Source organism: Pholcus phalangioides, unplaced genomic scaffold, assembly GCF_987345545.1.
Source record: "Pholcus phalangioides strain wild (caught in Gottingen) unplaced genomic scaffold, Ppha-v1.0 ptg000011l_1, whole genome shotgun sequence".
Taxonomy (NCBI): Eukaryota; Metazoa; Arthropoda; class Arachnida; order Araneae; family Pholcidae; genus Pholcus; species Pholcus phalangioides.
Window position 1 is genome coordinate 5567826 of NW_028301604.1, and position 27356 is coordinate 5595181.

The 27356-nt window shown below is 33.3% G+C and overlaps 1 protein-coding gene across 1 annotated transcript in view; it reads right to left on the bottom strand.

The window, feature by feature from the left end:
* Positions 1-1635: 1635 nt before the first annotated feature.
* The window catches only part of LOC149079980 (LHFPL tetraspan subfamily member 2a protein-like), a 55392-nt gene continuing 29671 nt past the window's right edge, over positions 1636-27356 (bottom strand). The window contains exons 2-5 of the mRNA XM_089238899.1: positions 8209-8420; positions 3237-3488; positions 2833-2946; positions 1636-2126 (exon numbers count right to left, since the gene is read on the bottom strand). Coding sequence (XP_089095025.1) covers positions 1984-2126; positions 2833-2946; positions 3237-3488; positions 8209-8377 — 678 coding nt within the window. The 5' untranslated portion in view covers positions 8378-8420 and the 3' untranslated portion in view covers positions 1636-1983. The remainder of the gene's footprint in view (positions 2127-2832; positions 2947-3236; positions 3489-8208; positions 8421-27356) is intronic.

Sequence of the window (27356 nt, forward strand, 5' to 3'; positions counted from 1 at the left end):
TTTTTTTTGTCGATGACAACGAGGCCCAAAATTAATATTGTTTTCTTATTCAATTACAAATCAAATACAATGACATTTGAAGAGTAATTGAATCATTAAGAAATAACCTAATTGTAAACTCTCTTGGAAATAACTTCAAAGAAATGACAAAGACGACTAAAAATTTAATTTGATCCCCTTAACTAATTAAAGAACAATCCCTGTCATTAGGGGTTTTTCTCCCATATTGCTTTGGCTTAAAAATTCGTGATTAAAGAAGAACTCAAGACTTACTCGATACGTTTTTCTTCCCTTAAAAAAAAAAAGTCATCTATACTATACGGCTTAACAAGGTCCAAAAAGTTTGTGCTTTGGTCTTCAATAGAAAAAGATTTTTACTTAATCCATTCATGTGTGTGTTTCTTTCCGTTCGAAACAAACGTGCTTTGTTAGCAAGCAGAATCCTCATAAAAAGTTAAATAAAAGATATTCCTTAACCCACGCATTCTTACGCATCAGGTACTTACAAGCTCTTCAATTTCATTAGAAATCAAGAATATGAGAGATTCTTGAACAATAATACACTTTTTAGAAGTTTCAGTAGCTACTCTATGAAACGAAGAGCAAGGACAATAACAATTATTTTCTTCTCATGCATGCATAATGATTTTACTAATTTAATATGATCGCAGGTGTAATTTTGAAATTAGTAATATGAGCCTTGTAATGATTGAACTTCGGAAATATGGTTGTATTTAATCAACGTATATTTCAAAAACAATTAAAAATGTTTTACACGCAAAAGAATGCAATATGTAACGAAATGATTCAATAAAATTTATTTATTTTTTTCAAAATACCAGTTCACCACTGGGTACAGCAGTAGAAAATATTCACATGTTTTACAGCGTTGTATTTCTCATGTAACTTATGCGTATAACAGAAAAAAAATTTAACCCTTCTTAATTGAAAACTGTTCATGAAAACATTTTATCCCTCTCGGCTTCACTTAAGAAATACAAACTCAATTTGTGAAGTAAAATAGAATTCTTTATTGGTTATTTCATTATTTTTTTCCTCATTTAATAAGTATATCGAGAGGTGAATGAATTATATACTGAATGTAAAATGAGCTGTACATAATTATCAATTAAATATGCAGTATGCTCTCAAGAAAATCCGTAACTGGAGAAAGTTATCTTTATCATATACTGTTTGCATGCCATTATGTTAATAATGAAGAGAAAATTTATTTCATTTTACTATCTTTGATAAAAGAATACAAAATTTGATTTTATTTTGCACTTTTATCTTATTTTTATTGTGAAAGCGACGCAAAACTAGTTTTTACGCTTTCAATTATTTATATTTACTTTCTCAAAAACTGGCTTAAAATCACTATAATTTGTTCTTTTGACGTAAGTGGTTTACGTTAAGAAACAACACAGTCTACATCTCTGAACTCGACCTTTCCAATATAACTCTCATGCCAAATTTCACGTAAATGAATGCGAAATTTAAAAATTACAATGTGCTCTGTTTAGTTTCCGTAACTAGTGGCGAAGGAATAAAACGAATTAACGTATAAAATTTCTTACAAACCAACACGTGACAATTCAACTACAAAGACAGAAGACGATACACTTCATTTTTACAACAACACACAAAAACTTCAAATTTCCACAACATTCAACTGGAAAGTGTCGTTAACAAACAATACAAGGAGATACATAGTTATGTATGCATACGAATAGCCGCATACTATTGAACATTGTCAAATATGTTCGATCAAAACACGTCTTCGCACAAAATTACAATACAACACTCAAAAGCAGATTAAGATTTTTCTTTTCAACAACCAACATCCTTTTATACTTTCCAGGATGACACTTTTCAGCATTAATTTTATATGCTCGTCATTAAAAAAGTCCAGGTATGTTATAAACCTGTTTTTTTTGCGTGTCTCCTAAAAGGAGCGAAAAGGTTTACATGCGCCAAAACACATCATATCACACAGATTACATTTTTACCCTCTATTAAACCATCTTGAACCTTGGTACTGGATGTAGATACTTCCGCTTGCACAGAGAGTAGAGCGCATATGAATGTTATGATTGTACCAACGATCGCGAGATAATATGTCCAACCTGAAAATATACATTTCAAATATTCATAAAAATTCTGAAAAGCTGAAAAAATATGGGTTGAGAAAAAAAATCTATGCTCAATAAAATATCTTTATATTGTAAAGTGTATCCCATAACTTCGTTAATACAGAAGTTTAAAAATTCATAAAATTAGAAGAATCGGTATACTTGAATGCAGTTTGCAAGAAAGTTATTCTCACGAAGGAGGATTTTTTTTAGCTAAGATTTTCTTTCCTGCACCAAAGTTTTGTCTAAAGAGGACACTTCACGAATGAAAATCAATGGAAATATGTAAATCAGAGTCCTATAAAATGCAGGGTGTACGATTAACGGCTAATTTTGGAATTTCCCTGTTGCTGGTGCTCACATAAGGTTTTCATTGTGGTTTTGGCATTGGTAGATGAACCACAATTGATGAAGTTGTTTTACTTAACGACTGGAGCTTTTCGAACGATTCGGAAGAGATTAAAGAATGGTTCAAGTTCAAATCACTCCAGTCGGACTGGTTTCCCTGACCCTCTATCGACAAAAATTTGAACTATTTTTTTCTGTACCAAAAACAAATCCTCCTTTGTGAGAATAACTTTTTCGCAAAAGCGTTCAAATGTACCGATTCCTTAAATTTTAATCAATTTTTAAACTGATTACGAATTTAAGGTATACCCTGTATATTAAATTTTCAGACAAAATTATCTGATCAACTTACCAAGTGAGCAACCTCCCAAATAATAGGGTTGCACTTTAGTTCCACATACCATCTGTATACGTCGGCTACCCCATCCAGCTGGGTACAGCAGGAGCCCCAGCAGAAACATCAGTCCTGTAAAAAACACATTTAAAACGTCATTCAAGCAATCACACGTAAATGTTGAGCGATCATATTGAATAAATACTACTCATGAAGCTTTATTAGACTCGCTCGGAGAGAAAAACCGCTCTATAAACGTTCCAACTTGTGGGAGGTTTAAACATTATACTCACATGGCAAATGTTTTTATTTGATATTAATAAACCAATACCTTGATTCCTTTCAAATAAACTATTCTGAAGGAAAAAGAACATGCAAATGAACGCAGGCAGATAAAATTTTTCAAAGAAACTATTACTTACCAGCTATGGCTTGAATTGTTCCAGATACAGTAAACACGGATTTGCGGAACACGTTCCTGATGCAACAGCAGGAAATTGAAGCGATCAATGTTAGGAATAAAAGACCCAAGCCACAGACAAAGAGCACCAGAGCAGCTTTCCAAAAATTCGGAAAATCTTCTGAAGACATGCTAAAACTCGTTACGAAAGTTGCACAGTTTTCCGTGAACAGCTGGTCGATCTCGTGAACTTTTATGCAACCATTATAAAGACCTAGAAGTAATCAGAAAAATCTACTTACACTGGTGTTTCGTCCAGTCTAATGCGAGCAGAAACATGTTAAACAACAGCGAAATTTTATTAATCAAATTTAATATAACTTCCTTTAAAGTTTCTCCTGGATAACCGCGAGCCAAATGATAACAAAGCCCCGTTCAGATATACTGTACTTACTGCTATCTCCGGGGTTAGTTTTATGCACGCAAAATATGTATATATATTTTTTCGTCTTTGAAATGAATTCTCACCACAATTCTTGGTTGCTCTTCGGTGACAAAAACGAAAGACGTGGACCGAGAAAACGAATTAGGAACGCCAAAGGCAGTTGTCATCATCTTGACACGTAATCAGAAACACCTGATACATTATGCAAATACCACAGCAGAGAAAGGAGAAAAGTGTTGGGTATGATAATATTCTGGAATAATTTATCAAGACAGAATGAAGATATTTATCGAAATAAGTCTAATCTTAGAAAAAAAAACATTCTGGCATGTTGTTTTCTCTTGGTTACTACATAAAATATTCTGAAACTCATTCTTTATCCATAGACACACACACGGGGAAAACTACGAACATAAAAAAAAAAAAATCCAAATAAATTTCGGACTGGAAGCGAGAATTATTGCAAGTTTTTTTTTAATACTGATCAATATTCTATTAACAAACCTTCCAAAAAAATTTGGTCACGTGTTTCAAAAGTAAATTTTGTTTTCAAAAATTTATTGGGAAAGTATTTTGTTTCTTAAAGCTTTTCAAAAAGAACTCATAATTTCGGTGAATTCGTACATTTTTGTGAAGCTTTATTAAATATTCACTACTTCGATTCAAATGAAAAGCAGCATTAAGGAGTTTAATCCCGAAACGATGCAAGAGATAAAATTGTTTGATGCGGTAAAAAGATGTTAACATTAAAATACACGTTTGCATTAGAACAGATGATGTGTTCACAGGTGCAGCAGAAACCAAAATTTATCGTTTTCGCTCGGCAACAACAAAATCAATTTTTTTTTCTCTAAGTTTTTTGAACTGCTGCATCGTGTGGTTTTGAAAGTTAATCTATTTTGGGATTTTACTTCGAAGATTGTTACAGGTTTATTTTTCGTTTTAAGTAAGAATACCCAGCTTTTGAAAGCGCGTCAATTTTTAAATGAGGAAAAACTCCTTTCGAATACGGTAAAGATTGTTTTTAATTTAAAAAAGCTTCTTTTTTTCAATATTCTTGCATCAATATGAAGCTTCAATTCCAATCTAATGTCCTGAAAGATTACATATTCCTATATTCCGTATTTCATTTCCAAAATTTCTGGCATTGGCATTCTGTTATCAAGTTAGGAAAAAGAAAAGAACGACCAAAGATATTTTTAGAACAATTTGTAATTTTCAAAGCATCAATTCTAAGGTTGAAGCCCTTCATTTGAATCCAAACGGAAACTTGTCAAAATTTTCGACGAAGTAGAATACTGAGTGATATTCAAATATTCAAGCATTAACTAGGAGAAAATTTGCTTCCGGATCCGAAAAGTTCTCAAAACTACAGCATGGAACTCATTAAAATAGACTGTATATCTTTTGACAAGCCTTGGAGTTTTCGATACCGAAATTAATTCATATTTATTATTCAAAGACATTTGACTTTAAAGATTTCTTGCGAATAATCATAGAACTAATATCATGGATTCGAAAACGAGCGAGACGCAACACCTTTTATGGTTGTTCAATAAGCTTGATTTGTATGCCGTATAAACACGAACGAGACATAAGAAATCGGTTAAAGAAGGATGGAACAGTTCGATGAAAGAAACTTTCAAGGGATGATAGAGAACGTGGAAGTGACAGCGACACGTTTCCAAACAAAATCAGTCTCCGAGCATTAACAGCATCCACTCTGACTGAAAAGCTACTGCAGCAAGTTAAACAGCTCGCAACTTTTCGAATTATCCACAGTGGCTCCTTAAACATCCCGAGAGACTAAGAGGAGGAGACTTAACTTGAGTCAGGCGCCAGAGATGTTTCGTTGAAGAACGCTTCTGCCTTATCGCCCCTGAAGTTTAACGACGCCGTTAAAACGCTGCCAAACGAGCCAATGAAAAGTCTCACTTCCACACAACATCCAACAGCTCTTCCAAGATAAGGGAACGATCTAAATAGGATACGCACCTTTCAACGTAGTGATAATCCAAAGACTTTCTCCGACGAAATCTAGTTGTGTGTTGAAAGTTTCGCAGCTTTAATCTAAGAACTTTCTCCCACTGGGACAAAACGACATTGTATAGAAGCCTGCTTCTCATAACAAAGTTTCAAACTCCTAATGAAGCGCTCTTTACAAAGTCCATTTGAACAAAAGGCACAGATTAATGTAAAACCCCATCACAGCTGGAAGAACTCTGATGCGACAAATTTAATCAAAAAGAAATATCACTTTAAAATTACCTTATTCTGTCTTAGATGTGTCATCAAAATTCTGTCTTCAGGAATAGTATAATTTTCTTACCTGAAATCTGAATGCTTGTATCGCGGCAAGCATTGAAATAGTTAAGTTATTATTTTTTCTACGGCTGTGGATAGGGTATTCATTTTTATTAGTGAACATTAAATATTAAATTTTTTTTCAATCAAGTTTCTCAAATTATTCTCCTATATATATATAATTTGGAAAGGCATTCCTTAACCTACTTAACATATAAGTTACTCATCAATTCAGAATCAGTGATGTTGGTTTCTGTGCATGAAGACTCTCTATGCCAAGAAACAAATATTAGGCCGGCATTACACTAAAAGTTTTATGAAATTTCTTTTGAAACTTGAAAAATACAACCAATAAGTGCATCGGTTACATTGGAGTGAATGTAATCAATAGTCTTTCTGGTTATTTTTCAAGTTTTGTGAAATCTCTTTTATCAAACTTTTATAGTGTAAACTACTCGTCTCACATACATATAGAACAGTAAATGCGATTCAGAATTCTTAGGTTTGTATCGTGTGTTTTGATCATCCTGTTTATTTTTTCACTCAAATAAAGTTGTGATCGTAATAGATTAGAAGAAGAGTAATGACACTTATTTGATTCACAATTTTTTTAGGAATGATTTTTTTGCTTTTCTTACATTAAAGTGCTTAGAAATATATGCTGTAAGCATTAAATGATTAACCCTTTCCTGCCATGGCAAAAACCAATAAATCACTTGCGAAATATTATATATATTTTTTATACAGCAGGCTTCTTCCAGATTTTCAGCAGGTGCAAAGTATGAGAGGAGAAAATAAATTCTATTAAGAAATTAGCTTTTCGAATGTCTGGGCTTGTTTTATTATTGCTAAAATAAAAAAATTTAGATGATGAGACATCTCGTCAATGCAGGTGAGAGGGTTAAAGTGAGCAACTACTTGAAGCTTTTCTCTTTAGTACATCATATTATCATACAAGTATTCCAAAGTCGAAAATTCATTAAACAAACCAGATCCTAGAGGCAGATATAGGACCTTAAAAAAGCGTAAGGTTCATGTAGTTTTTCAATTTCTCAAAAAGGTCCTATATCTGCCTCTAGGAACTGGTTTTTGTTTTTTTTCTTACTACTCCCGTGTAGAGCGAAGCTTGGTAATACTTTAGAGCAGCAGTTCTCAACCTTTTTTGACTCGCGGAGCCCTTTCTGGTATATAATTTCTATGGCCGAGCCCCAATGGCCTATTTTTTATTTATTCATCAAAGTTACTGATTTATTTTTTGTTATTTGAAAATATTTATAATTTATTTTTTCTTCAGATTTACTTTTTTTTTTATTTTCTTCGAGCGGCCGTGGAGCCCCTGGGAGTGCACACGGAGCCCCAAGGCCTCCGCAGCCGGTTGAGAACCGCTGCTTTAGAGTACAAAAAGTATCATTTTGGGTCTTTATTCCCTTCTTAACCCTACCTTCCTTGTATCGAATTCTCAATTTGTTTTTCCATTGCATATATATATATTTGTATTATGTGTTTGTTTAATGATTTTATTTTTAACGTGTAAATTTGACGAATTACTGTTATTTTACTTTTCTTTTATATTGTACTTTTGGTATTTTTTATGTCCGTGGTGGTTTTCCATCTCTGTAATTGGGCACAGCCTGTTGAGATGTGTAAATAAATAAACAGCGGCAATCCCGATATATATATAAATCTCGTCTTCTTAAAACCCCTCATTTCAGCAAAGCCGAGCCCAGCTAGCTCTGTACAGAGAGGAAAACACATAACATTTTCCCTTTCCCCTTCCATGCTGTTGGTCATTTGCCAGTGGACGGAGTCAACTTTTGTTCAAAGTCAAAGATAACTTTAAGAGGAGAGAGGAGTGAGATAATGTTTTTCCTTTCCTTCCGAGGTAAGTATAGGATTATGCGTACAGCATAAACAGAAAACGATAGCTTTTAACCCCCTCCCACTTGCATGTTTTTATTATTATTTTGCGTTGATGGAAAACTATTGGCTCACGCAATCGGGAAAAAATATTCGTCTTGAATATAGGTGGTCATTTCTAGACGGTTTAGTGGTTTCCACTGTGGCAGTTACAATGCGGATCATTAAAATTTTTTAAAAACTGCTTAAAAGGTTTAAAACTGACGATTCAAATATAATTGCTTGTTGAATCTCAAATTTGCTTGTTGTTTTCAAATACTATTGAGAAAAAAATACTAATTTAATAACTGGAGCAACAAACACAGACCATAACAAATTTTATACTAACCCAAAGTTGGTGTAAAAACTTCCTCTTCCGGACTGTCTTTCTGACGATGACGTCGAGAAGATCCTACTAGCCATGTTGGAGTTATAACAGCAGCTACCATTGCCAGACTTGTTGCCATAGTCAACAAAGTCCATAGCAAAGTTCGCGACGTAACTATCATGTAACACATTCTCTCATGGTCTGGTTATTTCGCTCCTCTGACCTTCGTATACCTAAATTTACAAAACGATACAATTATAAACGATTAGAACTCCGAAAATTTTGAGCGGTAAATATATAAACATGTTTTTCTTTCAACATAGATTTCATAGATCAAAACAAAAATAAAATATATAGTTGACCTAGTTGTCTTTTCCAGATGATTGATCGCATGCTTTTTCTTTTTTTTAAACGTCTCACCATGTCAGCTGGAATATATCACGAGAAAGACTTGGACCGAATAAATAATAAAACGGGGGGGAAGGGCGAAATAAAGTAGTTTAAAACGTCACAGAAATATGCCGGGCACGAAAGAAAATGGCTCGAGTATGAAAACATGTTTGTCATAAACGTCACTGCCGAAGAGTAAGGTAAATGATAAACATCTAGAGCGAATATTAAATACAGAAGAAAAAGCTCCTTAGCTTCTAATATATATACACTTGTGTATATCTTCCAGCTTCTCTTTGACTAAAAAGAATGTTGATACACATTCTACTCTGGTATAAATCGCGAGCCGTTACTTTGTAACGTTTGAGCTCTGCTGTGAAACATAACTCACTAGTCACCAAGAATATCGGTTATTTTTATACACATGCGGATATTCTGTCTCCCCATAGAATGCTAAGAAAAAATACAAATATTTGTGTGAAATGAAAAAAAAATGGATTATCCTGAGAGAAATATAGTTTATCTCTCTTATAGCGTAAAATATAGGGTGGACGACAAGTCCTAGACACATTTTAAAAATTTAATAACAAATCAACCAATTGACATAAATAGGTGTGGTTTGCACTAAAATACTTATCATGGCCTGGATTTGTTTTTTAATTTTAAAAAACATAAAATCGAATTCCCCTCACAGGTGGCGCTGCAAAACGAAAAACTCGATATAACACATGAAATGTTACACAAACAGTGCATAATTAAGTTTTATACAACGCAAATTGTCATAAACGTATCACATTTTGATATGAACACCTTTTTTAGTTCGGGCTACACCTAAACTGGTGAAAGGCTGCTCATGTTGAAATATGATAGTTTTGTGCAACGAAAATCACCACAAACATTAATTATGAACTGTTTGTGTTGCATTCCGTGTGTTATGTCGGGTTTTTTTTTGTTTTACAGCGCCACCCGTGAGTAAAACTTGAACTTTCTTTTAATTTACCCCAAAAAAAACTCGAGATCATGAGAAGTATTTTTGTGCGAAACACTTTTTATGTCAATTGGTTCATTTGTTACTAAGTTTTAAAATATGTCACCGTGTATTTTTAAGTTTCTATTTCGATCAGCAGCTGGAAATAACTTCATTTTTATCACCATATCGATTCGAGCAGAAGAAATTCATATATTTATTTTTTTAATTAACGTTGTAGTAATAGAAATATTTAAACACTCAAATAACCATTTTCACGTCTTAACGAAGTCGCTAATGAAACAGAATTTCATTTTTACTTTATTATTTTTTATTTTTGTCGAGGAAAAATAAATTAAGTCACCGTAAAGAAAGCCGCGAGAAAATTCTTTTTTTAGAGCGGAATAGATTTTAATTTTTTTGGGAAAAAGACTTTTCTTTTCAAAGTAAATACATTTTTTTTTTCAATTTCATAAAAGTTATTTTAGAAATAAGAAATTCTATTAGCCGTTTTAAATATGTTTACTGAAAAAATATTTAATTTTTCTGCTCGCGGGGAGGATAATACGCATTTAATAAGATACGGAATAGTTACTGAAGCATGCGAGAGTTTCCGTGATTTCTCGTTGCAAAACTCAAAATTGTATTTATATCACTAAGAAATAAAATTATAAATTAAAAAAAAGAATTTTTCATAAAAGTAACTATGTTCGTACGAAACTTTTGAAGATTAAAAACAACGGGAAATTTTTAAATGTCCATAAAATGCGCTTTAAGGGGTCCATCACCTTTCAAAATGGTGAAAAACTATGCTCTAGTAGAAATATTAAAAATAGTATTTAACCATTCACTTATTTCTAATTTAGTATGTCAATGTTTTTGATTATATTTGCTATCCTATGCAAATATTTTAAATGTCCAGTTATTTTCTTCTCGCAAATTTTCAAAAAAAAAAACAAAAAATGTATTGTTAACACCTTGTAATTGATGACTTAAAATACAGAAAATTCTTTAGTTCATCAAATGAGGCAAGATATCTGAAAAACCCATTCATAAGTGTTTCATTTATGAAAGAAAATACTAAGTTTTTATTTTCGTTTCAAAATAAAGGAAAATGTTCAGTTCATAAAATGACGAAAAAGATTCGAGATCCATAAATACTTGAGTTAAGAAAAAATAATTTTTTTCAATTTTAAATAAGATTGTCAATGAAATCTCAATGTTTATCATTTTATGAACTGAATATTTTTCTTTATTTTGAAACTAGTTTTTATTTAAATATTGATGCCATGCTATTTTATCATGCGCACAACGTGCTATTAATTTTTTTTCAAAAATGCAAAACTTTAGTAATAGATATTCTATTAGCATAGGATAGCATACGCAATCATAAACATGTGTACCAAATTTAAAATAAATCAATGGCTAAATAATATTTTTAATAGATCATAGTTTCCACCATATTAAAATGTAGGAGCCCCTCTAAACGTTCTATTCATTAATAATTATTATAAAATTAGCTATTAGAATGCTTTAATTCTTTGATTAAATTGAATTTACGGGTGTAAGAGAAACATTTTTTTTTTTCGAAGAAGTTAAAATGAAACAAAAATTGGAAAAAGTGACAGGAAAAAAATATTTTTTCCAAGCATTCGAAACAAAGCAATTGAATATCGAATCCCAGATTTTTGTTACTTGAATCACAAACCACGAATGCCTTTAGAATAAATGTTTTCTGATGCTCTCGTTGAAATGAGATCGTTTTGGGGGGTTCTTTTCTTCTATTTAAAGCTCCACAGCTGGTGATAATGTGCTTCCTGAGATGCTTCAGCAAAGCCATGGAAGGAAAAAAAAAATTCAAGCGATCGGCACGATTCTTTCCGTTGTTTGCCATTAATGACATAGTGAAAACTACTTGCGTTGGAAATGACAGCAAGATATTGAAAGATAGATATGTAAAACATTCAGTTTTGAAAACAGCCTGTTGTTGAATAGCAGTGGATGAGGTTTTCTTTGTCATAATAAAGTATTGCAACAATCACGGAATATTTTTTTTACAATCTTAATGTTACGATCACAAAGCTCAAGCTATAAGTTAATTCAAGCGGAATATTTCAGTCATTTTTCAAATTTTCAATTTCGTATATTTATTAAAAAATGAGCGTTATTGTTATTTTTGAAGAAAAAGCGTTCCGCATTAACTATGTTGAAAACTCACAAGGGCATTTTAAATACATTATTTGTGAAATGCGATTCGAATTTTAATGTCTGAATATACTAAGAGAAGGGGATGAATACCAATATTTCTTTTTCCAAGAAGTTCATGTTAAAGTAGTGTATCAAATAATAAAAATAGTCACATATTAAAAACATTTTATCCCAAAATACTTTTATTTTTTGATGATAGACTGAAACGTACAGTTTGGGAGCAATTTTTTATTCTATATATCAACTTAAAGCGTTTCTTCTAAAATAATTTCAGATACTTCTAATATAATCTCCCACGGGACCATTATTCGTCGCGAACTTCCAACAGTAAACGGCCGTTAATACGAGGCCATATTTTACCTTTTCGTAAGCCACCCGAAATGAGAACGTAGACGGCAGTTTCTTCGCAACGCGCCTTAATCTGAAAATATAGCTTCTCCTCTAGATATCGCTAATATTAATGCAAAAAAACCAATAAAAAAGCTTTAATTCTGAATAAAATAGACAAAAGAAAAAGAAAAATGAGTTCCTATATACAGGGTGCATAGAGGAAAGTTCCGGTTTTCTGGAGTAACTCGCGAACCGTTGATCGTGGAAGCATACTTCCAATTGGGAAAAGTATCCAAATAATGTGTAGACGTCAGCTACGGCATTCATACTACAAGTGGTTGTCTAGTTATCAAAATAAAAAATTAACTTATTTTGTCACCTGTCATTAAAAAACCCAACTAGAGAGTTGCTACCCTGTCTCTCCTGACAGGGGCGGCTCGAGCTTAGCTGCCGTTCGGGTGCGAAGCCTAATGTGCCGCCCTAAAGGTGACCCTGGCGGGAAACTGGAGAGGCTTCAGTCTGGGGGACCTCGAGGATAAACCAGATTTTTTTTTTTCAGAACAGTCACACACCATTGTTTAGCGTGATAAATGTCCGTGACCACACATCACACTTTTAAAGCAATATTTTCTGTTGTTTGGTCTAGAATTATTATATCGTTCTTAATAATGCTACAGATAACTTAATCCTTAAAACAGCACTTATTGGTGATCCATCATAATTAACTTTTATCCTTTAAAAATGATTTATAACGAGGTTTATTATTAAGAAATTTATTTCAAAAAGGTGTTTATGGTGTTCCAGGGACCTGACAAGTGAGAGGCCAACTTTTTTTCTTTTGCCTTCATTTGACCGTTCTTGAAAAAATACTAGGTGAGAGACCCAAACTGCACACTTGCCCAGCGTAATAGAGTACAGGGGAGGCTGTTGGGCCATGCCACTCATTGCGACCCCACGGGGCAACGCTCAAGAGGGATGCTAAATCCGAGCTGAATGGGTAAAGAAGTTTCATTGACTTAAAAAAAAAATCAGAATTATTTCTGTCCGCACTGGAGGGCGCCAAATCAAAGATGAAAGGGCGACAAAAATGTTTTGTTAGAAGTTATGAGGGAGGAACATGGCCCCCAAAAAGGTGGTTCTGACAGAACTTCAGCCCGGGATTATTATCCCGGGAGCCTCCCTCCCTCTCTCTCCCACTGTAAAATAACTGTAGGAGGAGCCCCCAATGAAATATCTGACTTAGGTGCGCCAGTGAAAAATTCCATCCTACCTTAAAGAACACCTCAGTAAATATTGCACTTAAAAACATGGAATTCATTTTGTTGGGTGCGGGAGAGATAGAAAACACTGTTAGAAAGTTATTTCCCTAAGTACAGGGTGAAAAATAAAGCCGTTAAGAAATATTTTATGTCCAGTTAAAATTTTGAAGATACGTTTTCGAAACGAATATTACGTATTCATCGGTATATTTTAACAAGTGACGGAAATGATAGTAAAATCTTAGAAACATGAAATGATCTGATCATTTGCGAATCCTTTTTTAATTATCAAACTAAAACAAGATGTAATTAGATGAATGTACGAGTAAATTAACTCGGAATAAATATCATAGATGACAATTTTTCTGTTGAAATATCCATAAAAACTGCCCGTTTTCAGATTTATTTATTCTCGCGATCCGTTATAAGTTCATCTGTGAATAAAATAAATAAAACACATTAAATCACTCCCATTTTAAAAATATTTAATTATTAATGAGAATGAATAAGAGGTTGAGTGCGCAGTTAATTAACAAACACTAATGTGTAAGTGCTCACAGCTTGCACTTCCCATCATTGCATCTCGTTTCGTTAGAATTCGTTCAGTAGAGAAAATGTTAAGTGTTTCGAGAAGGCTCTAACGTCCATCCCCTGCGCGTTAAAGATTCAAATTTTCTTTCCACGGCCAAAAAATTACGAAGCATAAAACGTAATCTAATTACTCCATCTACGAACAACGCGAATCTCCCTTTTAAAAACTCATTTTTCCAGACTAGAGAATTCAAGTTGAATATTGGACCTAATGATGAACTTGCCGCTCCGTTTTATCGGTGCTCGATAATTTGCTTATGGTTCAGAGAGCAATATGCAAATGACATCCTAGATTATAAACTAATGATCGATAAAGGTTGAAAATTTGCTTTTATGGCAATTAAAATGCTATAATTTCATACTTCATCAGAGATAATAAAAAAATGGATACTATTTTAATATTGTTTTTAAATCGATAATTTTATATGAAATTATAGTGTATTATCATTCTAGAAAATCCAATTTATTGACAATAACTTTCATAGTCAGTGTTTAAAGAATTTTAAATCAAATATAAAATTACTTTATTTAAAAACCGGATAGAAGTACAATGCTTAATAATATATGAAACACAAAAATATTACATAAGCTATACTATATAGCTAAAAAATACTGTGTCCACTTGGGAATTTAGGCATTTTTTTCTCGAATATCTAGAAAAATACTGAACGAATCGCTCTGAAATTTCGGTCATACATATCCTATGTTGGTGCTCACCATTCCCAATGAAAATGTAGTCACGAGTGCATTAAGGGGACCGATAGAAAAATTAAATAAGAAAAAAATGTTTTTGATCAACCCTGTATCAGAAAAAACGACAAATGACTTGTAACTTTAAAAGAATATTGCACGAATTATTATTGAATTCTGTGCATTTTCGTAAGAGAATAGCACGCATATTCACGAAGGTATAATTATTTTCTATACAAACTCCAATTTTCATCGCATGTTTTTTGTTTATAAAATGAGGATTTTTCAACCAATTTTTACGACATTCACAGAAAAAATGACGCTATACATGAGACATACTTAGCAGAAATGTAAAATATCACAAATCATTATTCAATATGATGAGTATTTTCAGTAAATGATTATATTTATTACGCATGAGCAATTAAATTTTATTTTTCCATAATTTGATCGGCAGATGTTTAACTTATATGTGCAACTTATATGAAATTTTTAGCTGAATGTCATGAAAATTGAGAAAGATATCGATGATACAGTGAACAATTTCAAAACTTAAAGTAACTTAATACGAGATTTCCCACAAATCTGTATTTAGATTATTTTCTGTTGTTTCATCATTGACTTCAGTTTGTTCATTTTGACATTATACACGCGTATTACGCCAAAAAACTTCTTTTACATAGCATCAAGCACGCGTCTTCGCTAATTCGCATAATGCTCCATGACATTCAGCTGGAATTTTCATATAATTTGCACTATATATCTGGCAAATATTAAGAAAAAAATAAAATATATACTTTTTACGCATGAGTAATTACTAACCGTTTACTAAAACTACTCATATCTCATTGAATAAGGATTTGTCATATTGTAAATTTCTGTACAGTATGTCTCATGTCATTTCTCTGATTTTTTTTCCATTATTCTAAAATTATATTTAATTCCATTTATCCTAATATGAATATCGTATTTTTTAACTGTGCCAATTGTGGTAGAATTAACGAATATTATAAATTATTTTAATTTATTCAAAGTTTTTCCCAACTGCTATCATCGAGTAGAAATAACACGGAGTTTGTTCTTACTACGTAAGAACTGGTAATCGAGAGGATACTCTCAATATTTTTTGAAAGGCTCATACAATAAAAGCAAGCAACTACAGTACAAAATGTATCCAGCTGTGAACATATCGGCTTAACCAATTCAAAATCCATAAAAAGAATGAAATATGATATAAAGAACATTGATCTTGAAAATTCAATTACACGGGTAGTAGAAAATTCTAAGAGTAATAAAAGGTAATTATTGACCGGAACGCGTTTATTAAAATGTACCGCGTTCTTCTCCACTCAAGGAGACACCAAGAACTATCCATCACCTGGATTTCTCCATAATCCACGAATCCCGAAAGAGATATTGCGAAAAAAATAAAATTAAAGAAAAAAACAAAAAATAAAATATCGATAAAGCAATTCCAGAAAGTAGAAGTAAAATCCACCACCTCTTTTTCCTAGAAATAAAAATAAGTCGTTCCGCTGCATTTCTAACCAAGAAAAAGACGATGCAGACAGATTTTTGATCGCGTCTCATCCGATTATTCACAAACCATGAAACGTGACCACAAAAAAAAAAAAGAAATCAATATTTACTCATCAATTTTTCATATGCAGATCCATTCATTTCATACTGAAAGGAATGAAGAAAAAAATTTACCGCTTTCACAGTAATCGATCTACTAGCAGGAATATTATATACTACATAATTTGATGAGCGCGATGCTACTATAACATAATTAAACGAGATTATTTGGTGAATATACCGTATTTTTTATTAAAAATTTACAAAAATTTCTATTATCAAGCTAGGATTTCTATAATAAAAAAATCAATACTGTAATAAAGTGTATAAATTTCTTTTTTTTAAATTAATTAACGCAATTATCACGTATTCCCAAGGGATCAGCATCCGTCCAGGGAATTTGTTAGTGTTAGGTTAGTAGACATCCATGCCCGAACCGGGATTCGAACCCAGAACTGCACAGTGAGAAGCTAGTTCCCTAGCCACTCGAGCGGCAGTCGAGTGGTTATTGATTTTATTCATGAAACCGAAATAAAAAAAATTGATATTTTATCAATATTAACTTTCTATGGTCCGGTGTATATTTGAATATACATGGCGATACATGGTTAAAAAAAGTCCTTATATCAATTTCTTTTCTCAATTTTTGGTGTTTTAGAATGTAAATATTTTAGTGTTATTTCCGTACAAAAACAGCTATATAGGTACAAAAATTTCATTCAGAGAGTTGTTCCCTTATTGGTGTTGTTTAGAGTTGGTGACAGGCCCGTCATCCACAGCTCTCCCGCCCCGGCATTAAAAAATACAATAGAAATAGACAAATAAGGTGAAATATATATGTTACCATGTCAAAGCCCGAAGTGCAGCCAATTAGTGAACTGGCCAAGAGTTTTGGCCAAAGTCCGAATTGCAGAAATGATTCGAACTTTGGCCGGCCATTTCGTGAAAGGACCAGAGATCAATGGCCAAAATTCTATGTGCTGACGTAAGACGGCCCGGTAGGAGAAAAAATTCTTTTTTGTTTAATCGCCAACGTATGATGCATGTTTATATATAGCAGCTGTATGGGATTAGCTCAAATGACGAGAGAGAAAAATTAAATTTGAGAGAAAACCAATCTTCTATGCCAAATTTTGGAGTAAAAAAAAATTACCACATCGTGACTGTGGTTTGATGGTTTTTCATAACTTAGGTGGACATACTTATCGCGAAAAATACCTCAGCTTGACGATGATCCTGAATCATGTATTTGTTATCGGACTTTCGCGAGGGCTCACCGGCCACTTCTCAAACTGGCCGGGTCAATATTTAACGAAATTGGCCAATTCAAGAAGTGGCCTGCGCCGTCGCGAAATAACTTTTCGGGCTTTGGCAGCAACATATTGTGGTGATGTATTGTTTCAATTAAAAATAGGGCTGATCTGATTAATCGATCGATCGTTAATCGCAGTTAAATATTTTAGTTGAGTTAATCGACTCGATTAATTAGATTAAAATTTTTAATAAAAATTCATAATTTATTTTTGTTTGACGAAACCGATGCCTTAAATTATATTTTTAGATGTATGACCATATTTAAAAATATTTGAATCAATATGTTGATCAAATTTTTCGACGGGGGGGAAATACAAGTCGATTCAACGAAAATTAGTGATTCCAGTTTTAAAGAAGTTATATTTTCAAGTTTTTGACCGAAATTTGGCTCCATTGTGAACAGCGTTTTTCGTATTCGGAAAATATCCCCCCCCCCTCCCTCTCCTTCAGTACCATTTGAGAGCAGTTTTCAAGGAAAAGTAACGATATGTGAAAATCGAAAGTAGTTTCGTAATCAATGAATAACTTGAAATGATTGATTTTCTAAAAAAGATCCTAGTGAAGAAATTCTAGGATCTGACAAAATAGTTCAGCATCACTTCAAGCGTGGAGCCTTAAATTCTTGACACATTCTAATATTATTTTTTTTTATATCTAGCGAATGGGTGAGAGAGAGGAATGAATAAAATATATTTTTGTAGCATTCAATTAATATAAAAAAAGTTGCCTAATAAGTTTCTTATAAAGTAATAAATACTATGCGCCCCTTAATAAGAGCTGATTAAAATTCGATTAAAATTTTCTGATTAAGCAATTAAAAAATTTAATCGATTCCCAGTCCTTATTAAAAAAAATGTGTGCCAACAGCATTCATCTGCATCCGTATTTATAAAAAAAATCACTACGTTTTTATAGGGGTAATCCGTAGAGGGTTAAATACTACCTGTTTATTTGTTAGCATGAATTTAGTGAGTTATTTAGTGTAATATTTCAGTGACAATCGAAATAAAAATCTCTCTTTCAGAGAAAAATACTCTAAAACTATATTTGGGATTTGAAAACAAAGATGAAGCAAAGCCGTATGGAGAAGGGATTTGTAAGGTCTTTCATAGATAAATCATACAAAAAAAAGTACCATTTCTAGAATCAACTTCTATTTTTGTAGAATCTATGGAATATAAAAAATAAATCGAAATGACAGATGGTCAAGACGGTAAGACATTGGCTTCACGAATGTGACTTTGGGAAAATGTTTGAGCCATATAATCCATGAAATAGATGAAAAACTAGTTTAGGTGCGTGTAGACAAAGAAACAAACTTGTACAATCAAATACATAAATCTAAGATCCAGTGTAGTAGTACGTTGTTTTCGGAAATATTGGGAAAAAGCACGGAATAGGAATAAAAAAAACCCTCAAAAATCAGTTTTATGAATTTGTTGGAAAATTTAACCCCGAAAACCAGGGTTTTTTTTATAAAAGAAACTACCTTCAAATTCTTTCAGAAAAGAATTTTTAATTCTTTTTCAGATACGAAAAGTGGTTTTTTTTTTCAATGAGATTTTGAAGTTTCCTGGACTATGTTCCTCTTCTAATGGAAAGAAGTTCCAAAGTGCTCTCGAACCGAACGTGAGACATTAAAGTGAAATAAAAGAATACTATTCTCTACAGAACTGTAATCTGAAATATCTTACGACTAAGCTGAGAGAGAGCGATCCGTGCTTTTTTTTGCTCGTTTCTGCAATCGTTTCTCGGTTTTTGTTTCATGTAAGAACCGATTCACTTCAGATATTGTTAGAAAAAGTGTTCCATTGTAATATACTAAAATGTGACTCGGTTTTTGTATAAGAAAGAAAAAAATTGTTAAAAAAGACAAAAATGAGTCAATTTTTCTGAAACATCTTGTTCAAATGTCTTTTACTTGCTCTTCTGAAAAGTTGGCATTAGTCGTGGATACGATATTGTAGAAAAATTGTTACTCTTCACGAATCGTTCAGGATGCTAAAATGATACAGTAGTGAAGATATTACCATGTTTTATTATTTTCGAAATTGGTAGTTAACTCTGATGGTAGGTTATCATGGAATAATTTTCTATTGCGGATCGTGGCTTATCAATTCTATTACTATCAATTCTTATAATATCAAAAAAGCTTAGTATATACTTCAAAACCTAAAAATCTTAAATTTTTTCACCTTTATTTTCTCAACTGCAACAAAACTACCAACAGAGTGAATAACTTTCGGATCTGTAATAATATACACACGCAACTGACTTCCAATTCTAGTTTGAGCTTGGGTCCCTTCGTATATTATTTGGAGAATGACTTACAAAATAATTCATCCGATTAACCTACAAGTGAATTTGAAAACTACCTTTGTAGAACAGGACGAAAATTTGATATTCTTCTCAATCAAACATTTACGTGAATTAAATCTGCTTCATGAATTAAACACTTGCGTGAACTAAACATGTTTACATTGGAAGAACGTAGGTGTCGGGGGGGATATGATGGAAGGGTTTAAAATTTTCAACGGGATGGATAAGATGGACCATGAGATATTAATATACCGTCAATTAACTGCAAGAGGACACCAGTATCGTTTAGTAAGGGACAGGTTGTAACTATCACTATTTGGTTCAGATATCTTTAAGCTTATACAATTGTTATTATATACCATAAGTTCTTTTATTTTTACGCACAAGAGTGTATACCATTTATCAAGCTTTTGCGGATGACGGTTCGATGAAACCTAAGCATCACAATGAGATTTTTGGGTGGTTAGGAGAGAGTGCATTGTTACTTAGGATAAGCGCGTTCCCCTCTTCGAGATAATCCACTACTCTGAGAACCATTCTTAGCTTCAATAGCTCCAGATTAGGCAGTTCGGCAGCTGATGTTAAATAAACATTTTCGTTCTGATAACGAAAATATATAGATATTTTATTTTCTCTACGAAATCAACATTATGTTTCACTCGTTATTTGTGTTGACATGAAACACAAACTCAATTTACAGTAAGCTTTGATAATGGATTGTTTCGCAATCCTTCTTGAATATTTCATAATTTTTTTTTACCAAAAGATTAAAAATATGAATCGAATATTTTACTATCGGTATTTATTGGTGTATTTTCTCGTATATTCTAATATTCACCATTCATATTGGCATGCAAACTTGCATTCATATTAACTATGTAAAATTGATTATAGATTGTAAGACTTATTTTATTATTCAAGTTTCAAAATACTGTAGTTATCTCAGAATCTCATCATAAGATTATTCTAATAAAAAAGCACAATAAAGTTTTGAAATAAAAAAAATTATAGTTGTAAATCTGTCCTCCAAAAGCAATAAGTCTCACTTGAAAGAATTGAAAAATTTCATCTGAAATTTGAAAGTTATATGCGTTTTTCCCCCCTCCGCGTTCCTAGTAAAAAATTCAGATTTGGTTTCTGTCACTCGAATAGTTGAAAAGGAGGAAACAAATTCCAATAAGAAAAGGCAGCAACGAAATAATACGACACGGATAGGAATCTGGAGAAAATTTAGAAATGATACTTTCACGCCTTCTTGAATTCGAAAATTTACTCAAAATCCTCGCGTTCCGGTGGTATCAAATGAACAACGCCTTTTTCAGATAAATCGATGCCAAATCTGCTTGTTCTCACGGAATGAAGGCAATTTGAGAAGTCGCTTGTCACTAATCGACATTTTAGAAAGCAGCTTCCTTTGCATCAGCTGTACTCGAAAAATTTCGATTACCGATGCTAGACGAAAACTTAACGATGTACATCTGAAGAATTTTCTGAATTTTAGAAATGAATTGGGTTTCTAATTGCTGAGAGAAAGACTAGAGAAAGAATGTGTAAAAATTGAAACCGATAATGCGAGTTGAAAATTCTGGGCGTGAAAAGAAACCGATAGATTGCATTCTTTAATATGACATAATCAGTCTTCAACCTCCTAAGAGAACATTTGTCATAATTCATGAATATTAAGGTAAATTATTTTCACGAATTTTTTAAAATGAATTCAGTTTAAAAATATGCTAAGGGAATTTAACGCGATCTTTGGAAACAAAAAGAATGCTATCAAATGTGTATAAATCAGATTCTTGAGGTACATGTTGTAATTTAGTTTCTCTGCATTGATATTTATACATTTTATCTTCGAAATTATATTATGAATATTGTTTCCTACTAAATGCACTAGAAAGAAATAAAGTATCATAGTTCTATTTTCGTGCATGAAATATTAAAGTATCTGTTGTTCTTAACCCTTTAATTGGCAAGCATTGAAATATCCAGAGGCGAAAAATTTTGAGGGGGTTATATTAAGCAAATGAGGTATCCTTAATGCTATTACATGACAAATATATTGTCAGTTATTTAAAACATATGGGATGTTGCACTTCAGAAAACACTGTACTTATATGGTTTACGTAGATTTGAATAGTTTAGAAATGTCCTTTATTGTTTGCCAATTTATTTTTCTATCCCTTTTGAAAAATGCACAGTATTGTCTCCTCCACACACAGTATTTCTCTCCAAAATGCAAGGATAAAAAATTGTTCTTGCTTGGCTTGCAAAGAAATAGGAGACGTGTACCTATGAGCAATTCTGCTGGTAGTTATAGAAACTTCATGCACAGCTCACAAATACAAAATAAAATGTTTAGGAGTTGCTTAGGAGAGCATTAACGCTGAAATGAGCTCAAAATATAAAATGCATTTATTTGAAAAATATAAGAAACTCATGTTGTGCTGGAGAGAAGCACTGACAAATAAAGGGTTAAAAAACCTTTATAAATTTCTAAAGTGAATGTGAGAACGAAACAGATGTCTACAGCTAGATTCAAAATACGTACTTCGGGGAATATTTAATATAATTCTAAGTCTCGTTGGGATTAGTCTTAAGCTGCCGTACGAATACTTTCTAGTTCCAGAAGTTTCACAAATGCTCTACTATGAAGTCCAGTAACATGGATGTTCACGTTTGATTAATAGACGCTCTCCGTGTGACATCCTCCGTCAAAAAGGAACTGCAACGCCCTCGCCGACAACCTACATTTTCTTTTATGACAGCTTGTTTCCGTAGCCGAGTTTCGTTCCTTTCGTAAATCACGTTTTTTTCCCTTCTGAGCTTAAAAGAACAGGCATTACGAAGAACCGAAAAAAAGGAGATAGTTCTAAAAAAATATTAGATATCTCAATGCCCATTACCTTTATTAATGTCCGGAGACTGATAATTGCGGCGAAAAGCAATTTCTTGGAGCAATGAACAGCGTTTACGATTCAATAAGACCAATGAATTCCTAGATGTCATAAAATACGGTATGTATAAACAAGTGAGCTTAAAGGACATGGAGTTATGTAGTTTTAACGGTCTTTATATGTATAAAAACCATTCGTTATTTATTTCGCTATGCATAAGTAAGGATAGCACTTAACTTAAGAAAGTTAACCAGACTGTTCTGGTAAGAAATTCGGCAGAGATTCTGAACTTTTCCAAAAGTAAGTTTCATGAATATTTGGGAAACTACTGAGAAAATCTGCATTGATCGATACTTAATATGTATCACAAGAAATACCCAGAGGCAGAATTAATCCTCCGTAAATTATGTAATTTTCATTCCTTTGGACAGTGTCAACAATAAGTTGTCACTGTCGTTGTCAAAAATCATCCTGTTCGTTGTCAATTGTCAAGCAGTTTGTATATGAGGAAGCATGCTATAGACAAGAAACTTGTTCAAGTCAGTTTTTCTTGAATATTGGCAGTATGTGCTAAATGTAATCTCGATTGTGAAGTAATCCTGACGGCAATCTATTGGCTAGAAATTCTCTCTGAATATGGACCTGGTTTCCGTGCGGTAAATTAGTATAGTAATTGAAGATTTCATTCGCTTGTTTTGTCTCATTACGGTCATTTCATGCACCATATGGACATATTAATTTACCTTATAAACGATTTCAAAAAGACAACCATACCTGAACCTAGACATATTGAAATAAAAGTTTGCTTATTTGCATTCAACTAATCGCTTCATCCCTTTTTATAATTCAAAAATTTTAATTTAGATAAAAATATGGTTTAATAAAATTTAAATTAAAAATATTACGAATATTCGGGATGGAAGGTTTTTATTGGGATAACCTGTGTAGTCTTATGCAATGAGAAAGAAAAACGAAAAATAGTCTCAATACTGTGTGAGCTAATATTTACGCCAATATACATTTTACAAAAAAATAATAAGTTGGTAATAATGTTGAAAACGGATAAATATATAAAGCATGTCAGTTTTGTAGCAGAAAAAAAAATTATTTGAAAATTTTGAAATTGAAATTCGCTCTCTCATCAAGGTCAGTTTGCCGTAAAACGTGAGTTAATTTAATAAACTTTAAACTGCCAACATAATCCACTAAAACTTCTTGAAAATTTGAAAATTCTATCTTTTATCAGAATACTTTGGTATTTTTTTTTTTAGAAAGAAAAAAGAGCATAAAGCAGCAGAGATGATTTCGAAGATTGAAGATGCACGCGCTCATGTGGAAGTCCAAAATATACCAGAGATGCTTTCCAACGATGAAAAAAAAAGACTGGGGTTTTCCTAGATATCCTGCTGGCACTTTTAAGTTACTTGAAACCCGCACATCGCTGTAATCTATCATCAGATATCCAACAGCTGCAACTGAAAACCTAGTCCTCGGTAACTTTTTTTTCGCGTCCGCTAAAGTATTGTTATTGTCCTCGTGAAAATTTCGCGTAGCTCATTTCTTCTCGAAGAGGATACACAGGAGCAAAAAAAATAAAAAAATCTGGAAAAAGCGAACCTTCATCTTCTTCGTGGTGTTTTCGACGACGAACTATTGTACTTTGGTGAAACATGACTTCTATGTTACGGGTAACTGCACGCGATGTACGTACGCATTCACGAGCTTAATGATAGAAAGAGAGGTGGGGGTGAAACCCTATTCAGCTACCACACAAAGAATCAGAAATGTTTTACCTCTTATCCGACAATGTTGCCTTCAGCCCGAGAAAAAAAAATGCTCTCGGATTTCCGTTCTTCTAATACTTCATAGAAGAAAATGTTACATGAAAGCCGAGGAATAAACCACTAATACAGAACAATGAGTGTCAATGTAGAGAGAATTCTCATTCGGATCCTGCGGAAGCAACACTCACATGCGAGAAAAATCATGTCGATTTTCCCTTTCAGATAGAATTATACGGAAATCAATAAAAAAATGCTACATTAATAACACTGTCGCATTGTATTGTTAGAGCGTGAATGGGCTCTAAGGATATGTTTTTCAGCTGAATTTCTCAAGTTTTCATATCAGCTTAGCGTCATCGAGTTAAAATGCTTGGTTCATTTTATTATCGATGCATCGCGAATATTGAAAATATACCATTTTTACCAACAAAAAATGTACAGTGAAATCTCTATATAACGATACTCTGTGGACCAAGAAAACATACCGTTGTTATTATTATTATCGGTATATCAATACAATTCGGTTAGATACATTGCCCTTGCACTGTATTGCACTTTGTATCTTGCACAGAATGTAGTGATAGCAATAACTTCCTTCGAGTTTTCGGTGATTCTGTAGTGCAAATTACCAATGATGCCATCAGAAATACGAAAATAAGTGATGAAGTTAGAATAAAATTCAAAACGAATTTGAGCAAAATATAAAAAAATATATGTTGTAGTTGTTTCTCGAAAATCTCTTAAAAAATATCGTTATAGAGGGATTTATCGAAGAGTGATATCGTTGTATCGAGAGGAGTTTAACATTGGATTATAGGTAGTTCCAAACAAGATTTTTGAAAAAATATCGTTGTTGACTGATTTATCGTTATATCGAATATCGTTTTGTAGCGAGGTTTTACTCATGAAAGAGTACGTGAGGTCCTGACTAAGAAAATAGTAAAAATAATTTGTATAAGTATTTCGTCAGATTTGTGCAAAATTGAATAAGTTAATTTCTACATTGTTTAACCCTTTGATAGCTTTGAAGTCCCTTATTTTTATCAATTTTGCAGCTCTTTAGTGATATATATTTACTAACATCCAAACTTTATCTTATCCGGAATGCGTATAAATAAAGTTTACATTCCCCTATGTATACCAGGTATAATAGAGGAATTTAGCGTGTATCCGAAATGTGTTCAGCTCCATTTGTTTTGGATAAAAAAGATTGAAACATTATCAATAATTATTGCAATGATGCACTCAAATACAGGGTGATTCATAAAGAACCAAAATGTACACTGTGTGTACACTCAATGTGTACACTGTTTTTTTTAAAAAAGCCCCCCCCCCCCACTAAAACGAAATCAAGGCGTCTTTGGATCCTCGGGCTTGTGTCCTTGAACTTAGCACCGTATGTTCTGCCACCTATTTGCACTATTCGCAAATTATTCGACTATTCAACTCTACCAATTCGAGACATAAATACAGGGCGTCCATAATTAAAAGACCTTATTTTAAAGTAGCCTACAGGCTAAACCAGACATCAGAAAATTGTGAAATTTTGTGGGAGGACTTCATAAAGTGATGGGAATTTGTTTCCGGGGGGAGGGAGGATTAGTTGCCACCAGAGGGCGTTTTATTAAGAAATGAGACATTTAGGCAAACGTATACAATTTTAACAATTGTTACTGCAACAAAATATGTCCCACGTGGCCATCATTTTCAGACACCATGTGAAATCGCAAGATGGCATGTTCCACAACTGGCCGAAGTGTGTGCTGGGAAATGTTCAGCACGTGGCGTGAAATGCTGCCCTTAAGGACAGGTAAAGTTCTTGGATTGTCACGACTTACCAGACGTTTCAAAATGCCCCCAAAGACAAAAATCGCATGGATTAAGGTCCAGGGAGCCATAGATTAGGCGAAGTGCCGGCTGATGACACGTTCTTCTGTAAAATGTTTTAAGAAAATTCTTAACACACACTGCAATGCGAGGAGGAGCTCCGCCTTGCATAAAGATTGTGTCTGCAAGGCAGTGACGTGCTTGCAGAGCCGGAACAATTTCGTTCTGTAACAGCTTCCCAGTGATCGAACATGTCACTGGACCTGTAGAACGTAACTCCTCGTAGAAGTAGAGACCAAGAATAAATGATGCGGTAAATCCACACCATACCGCCACTTTTGGTGAATGCAACGGAACCTCTGAGACAGTGTGCGGATTTTCTGGTTCCCAAACTCGGCAGTTGTGAGTATTGACTGCACCATCCAAGTGAAAATGCCCGTCTGTCCAGAGGATATTCCATGGCCATTTTGAATCGACCTCACAACACGAGCTAGAAACTGCAGTAAGAACCGGAGTCGAGCGTCATAATCATGTGGAAGCAACCGCTGCACAAGTGAAAGTTTTTACGGATAATATCGGAGGATATTCCGCATGATCTTATGGACAGTTGAACGTGGCCTATCCAACGCCTGTGCTACACGCCTGACACCAGTTCTACCACGAGAATTTGAAACTGTCCTCTTCCACCTGAAGCGAAACCTCCTGTACCGAGTCTATAGAAACGGATTTTCTTCCTCTTCCAGAACGAACAGCCAACGATCCTGTGGTTTCAAATTTCGTTATCATGCTCCGAAGGTTTTTAACATTCATTGGACTTTTTCGAATCGTCTTCCAAGTCCGATAATTTCGTAGAGCAGTTACTGCGGAATTGCTGTTTTGGTAAAACAATTTAACCAAAAAAGCGCGATCTCATAAACTTATCGTCATTGTAAGCAGCAAACACGTTGAGAAACAATATCTCCGCGAATGTTTCTAGGTTTTATAACAGCTGCTGTGTGACATCACATAAATTTAC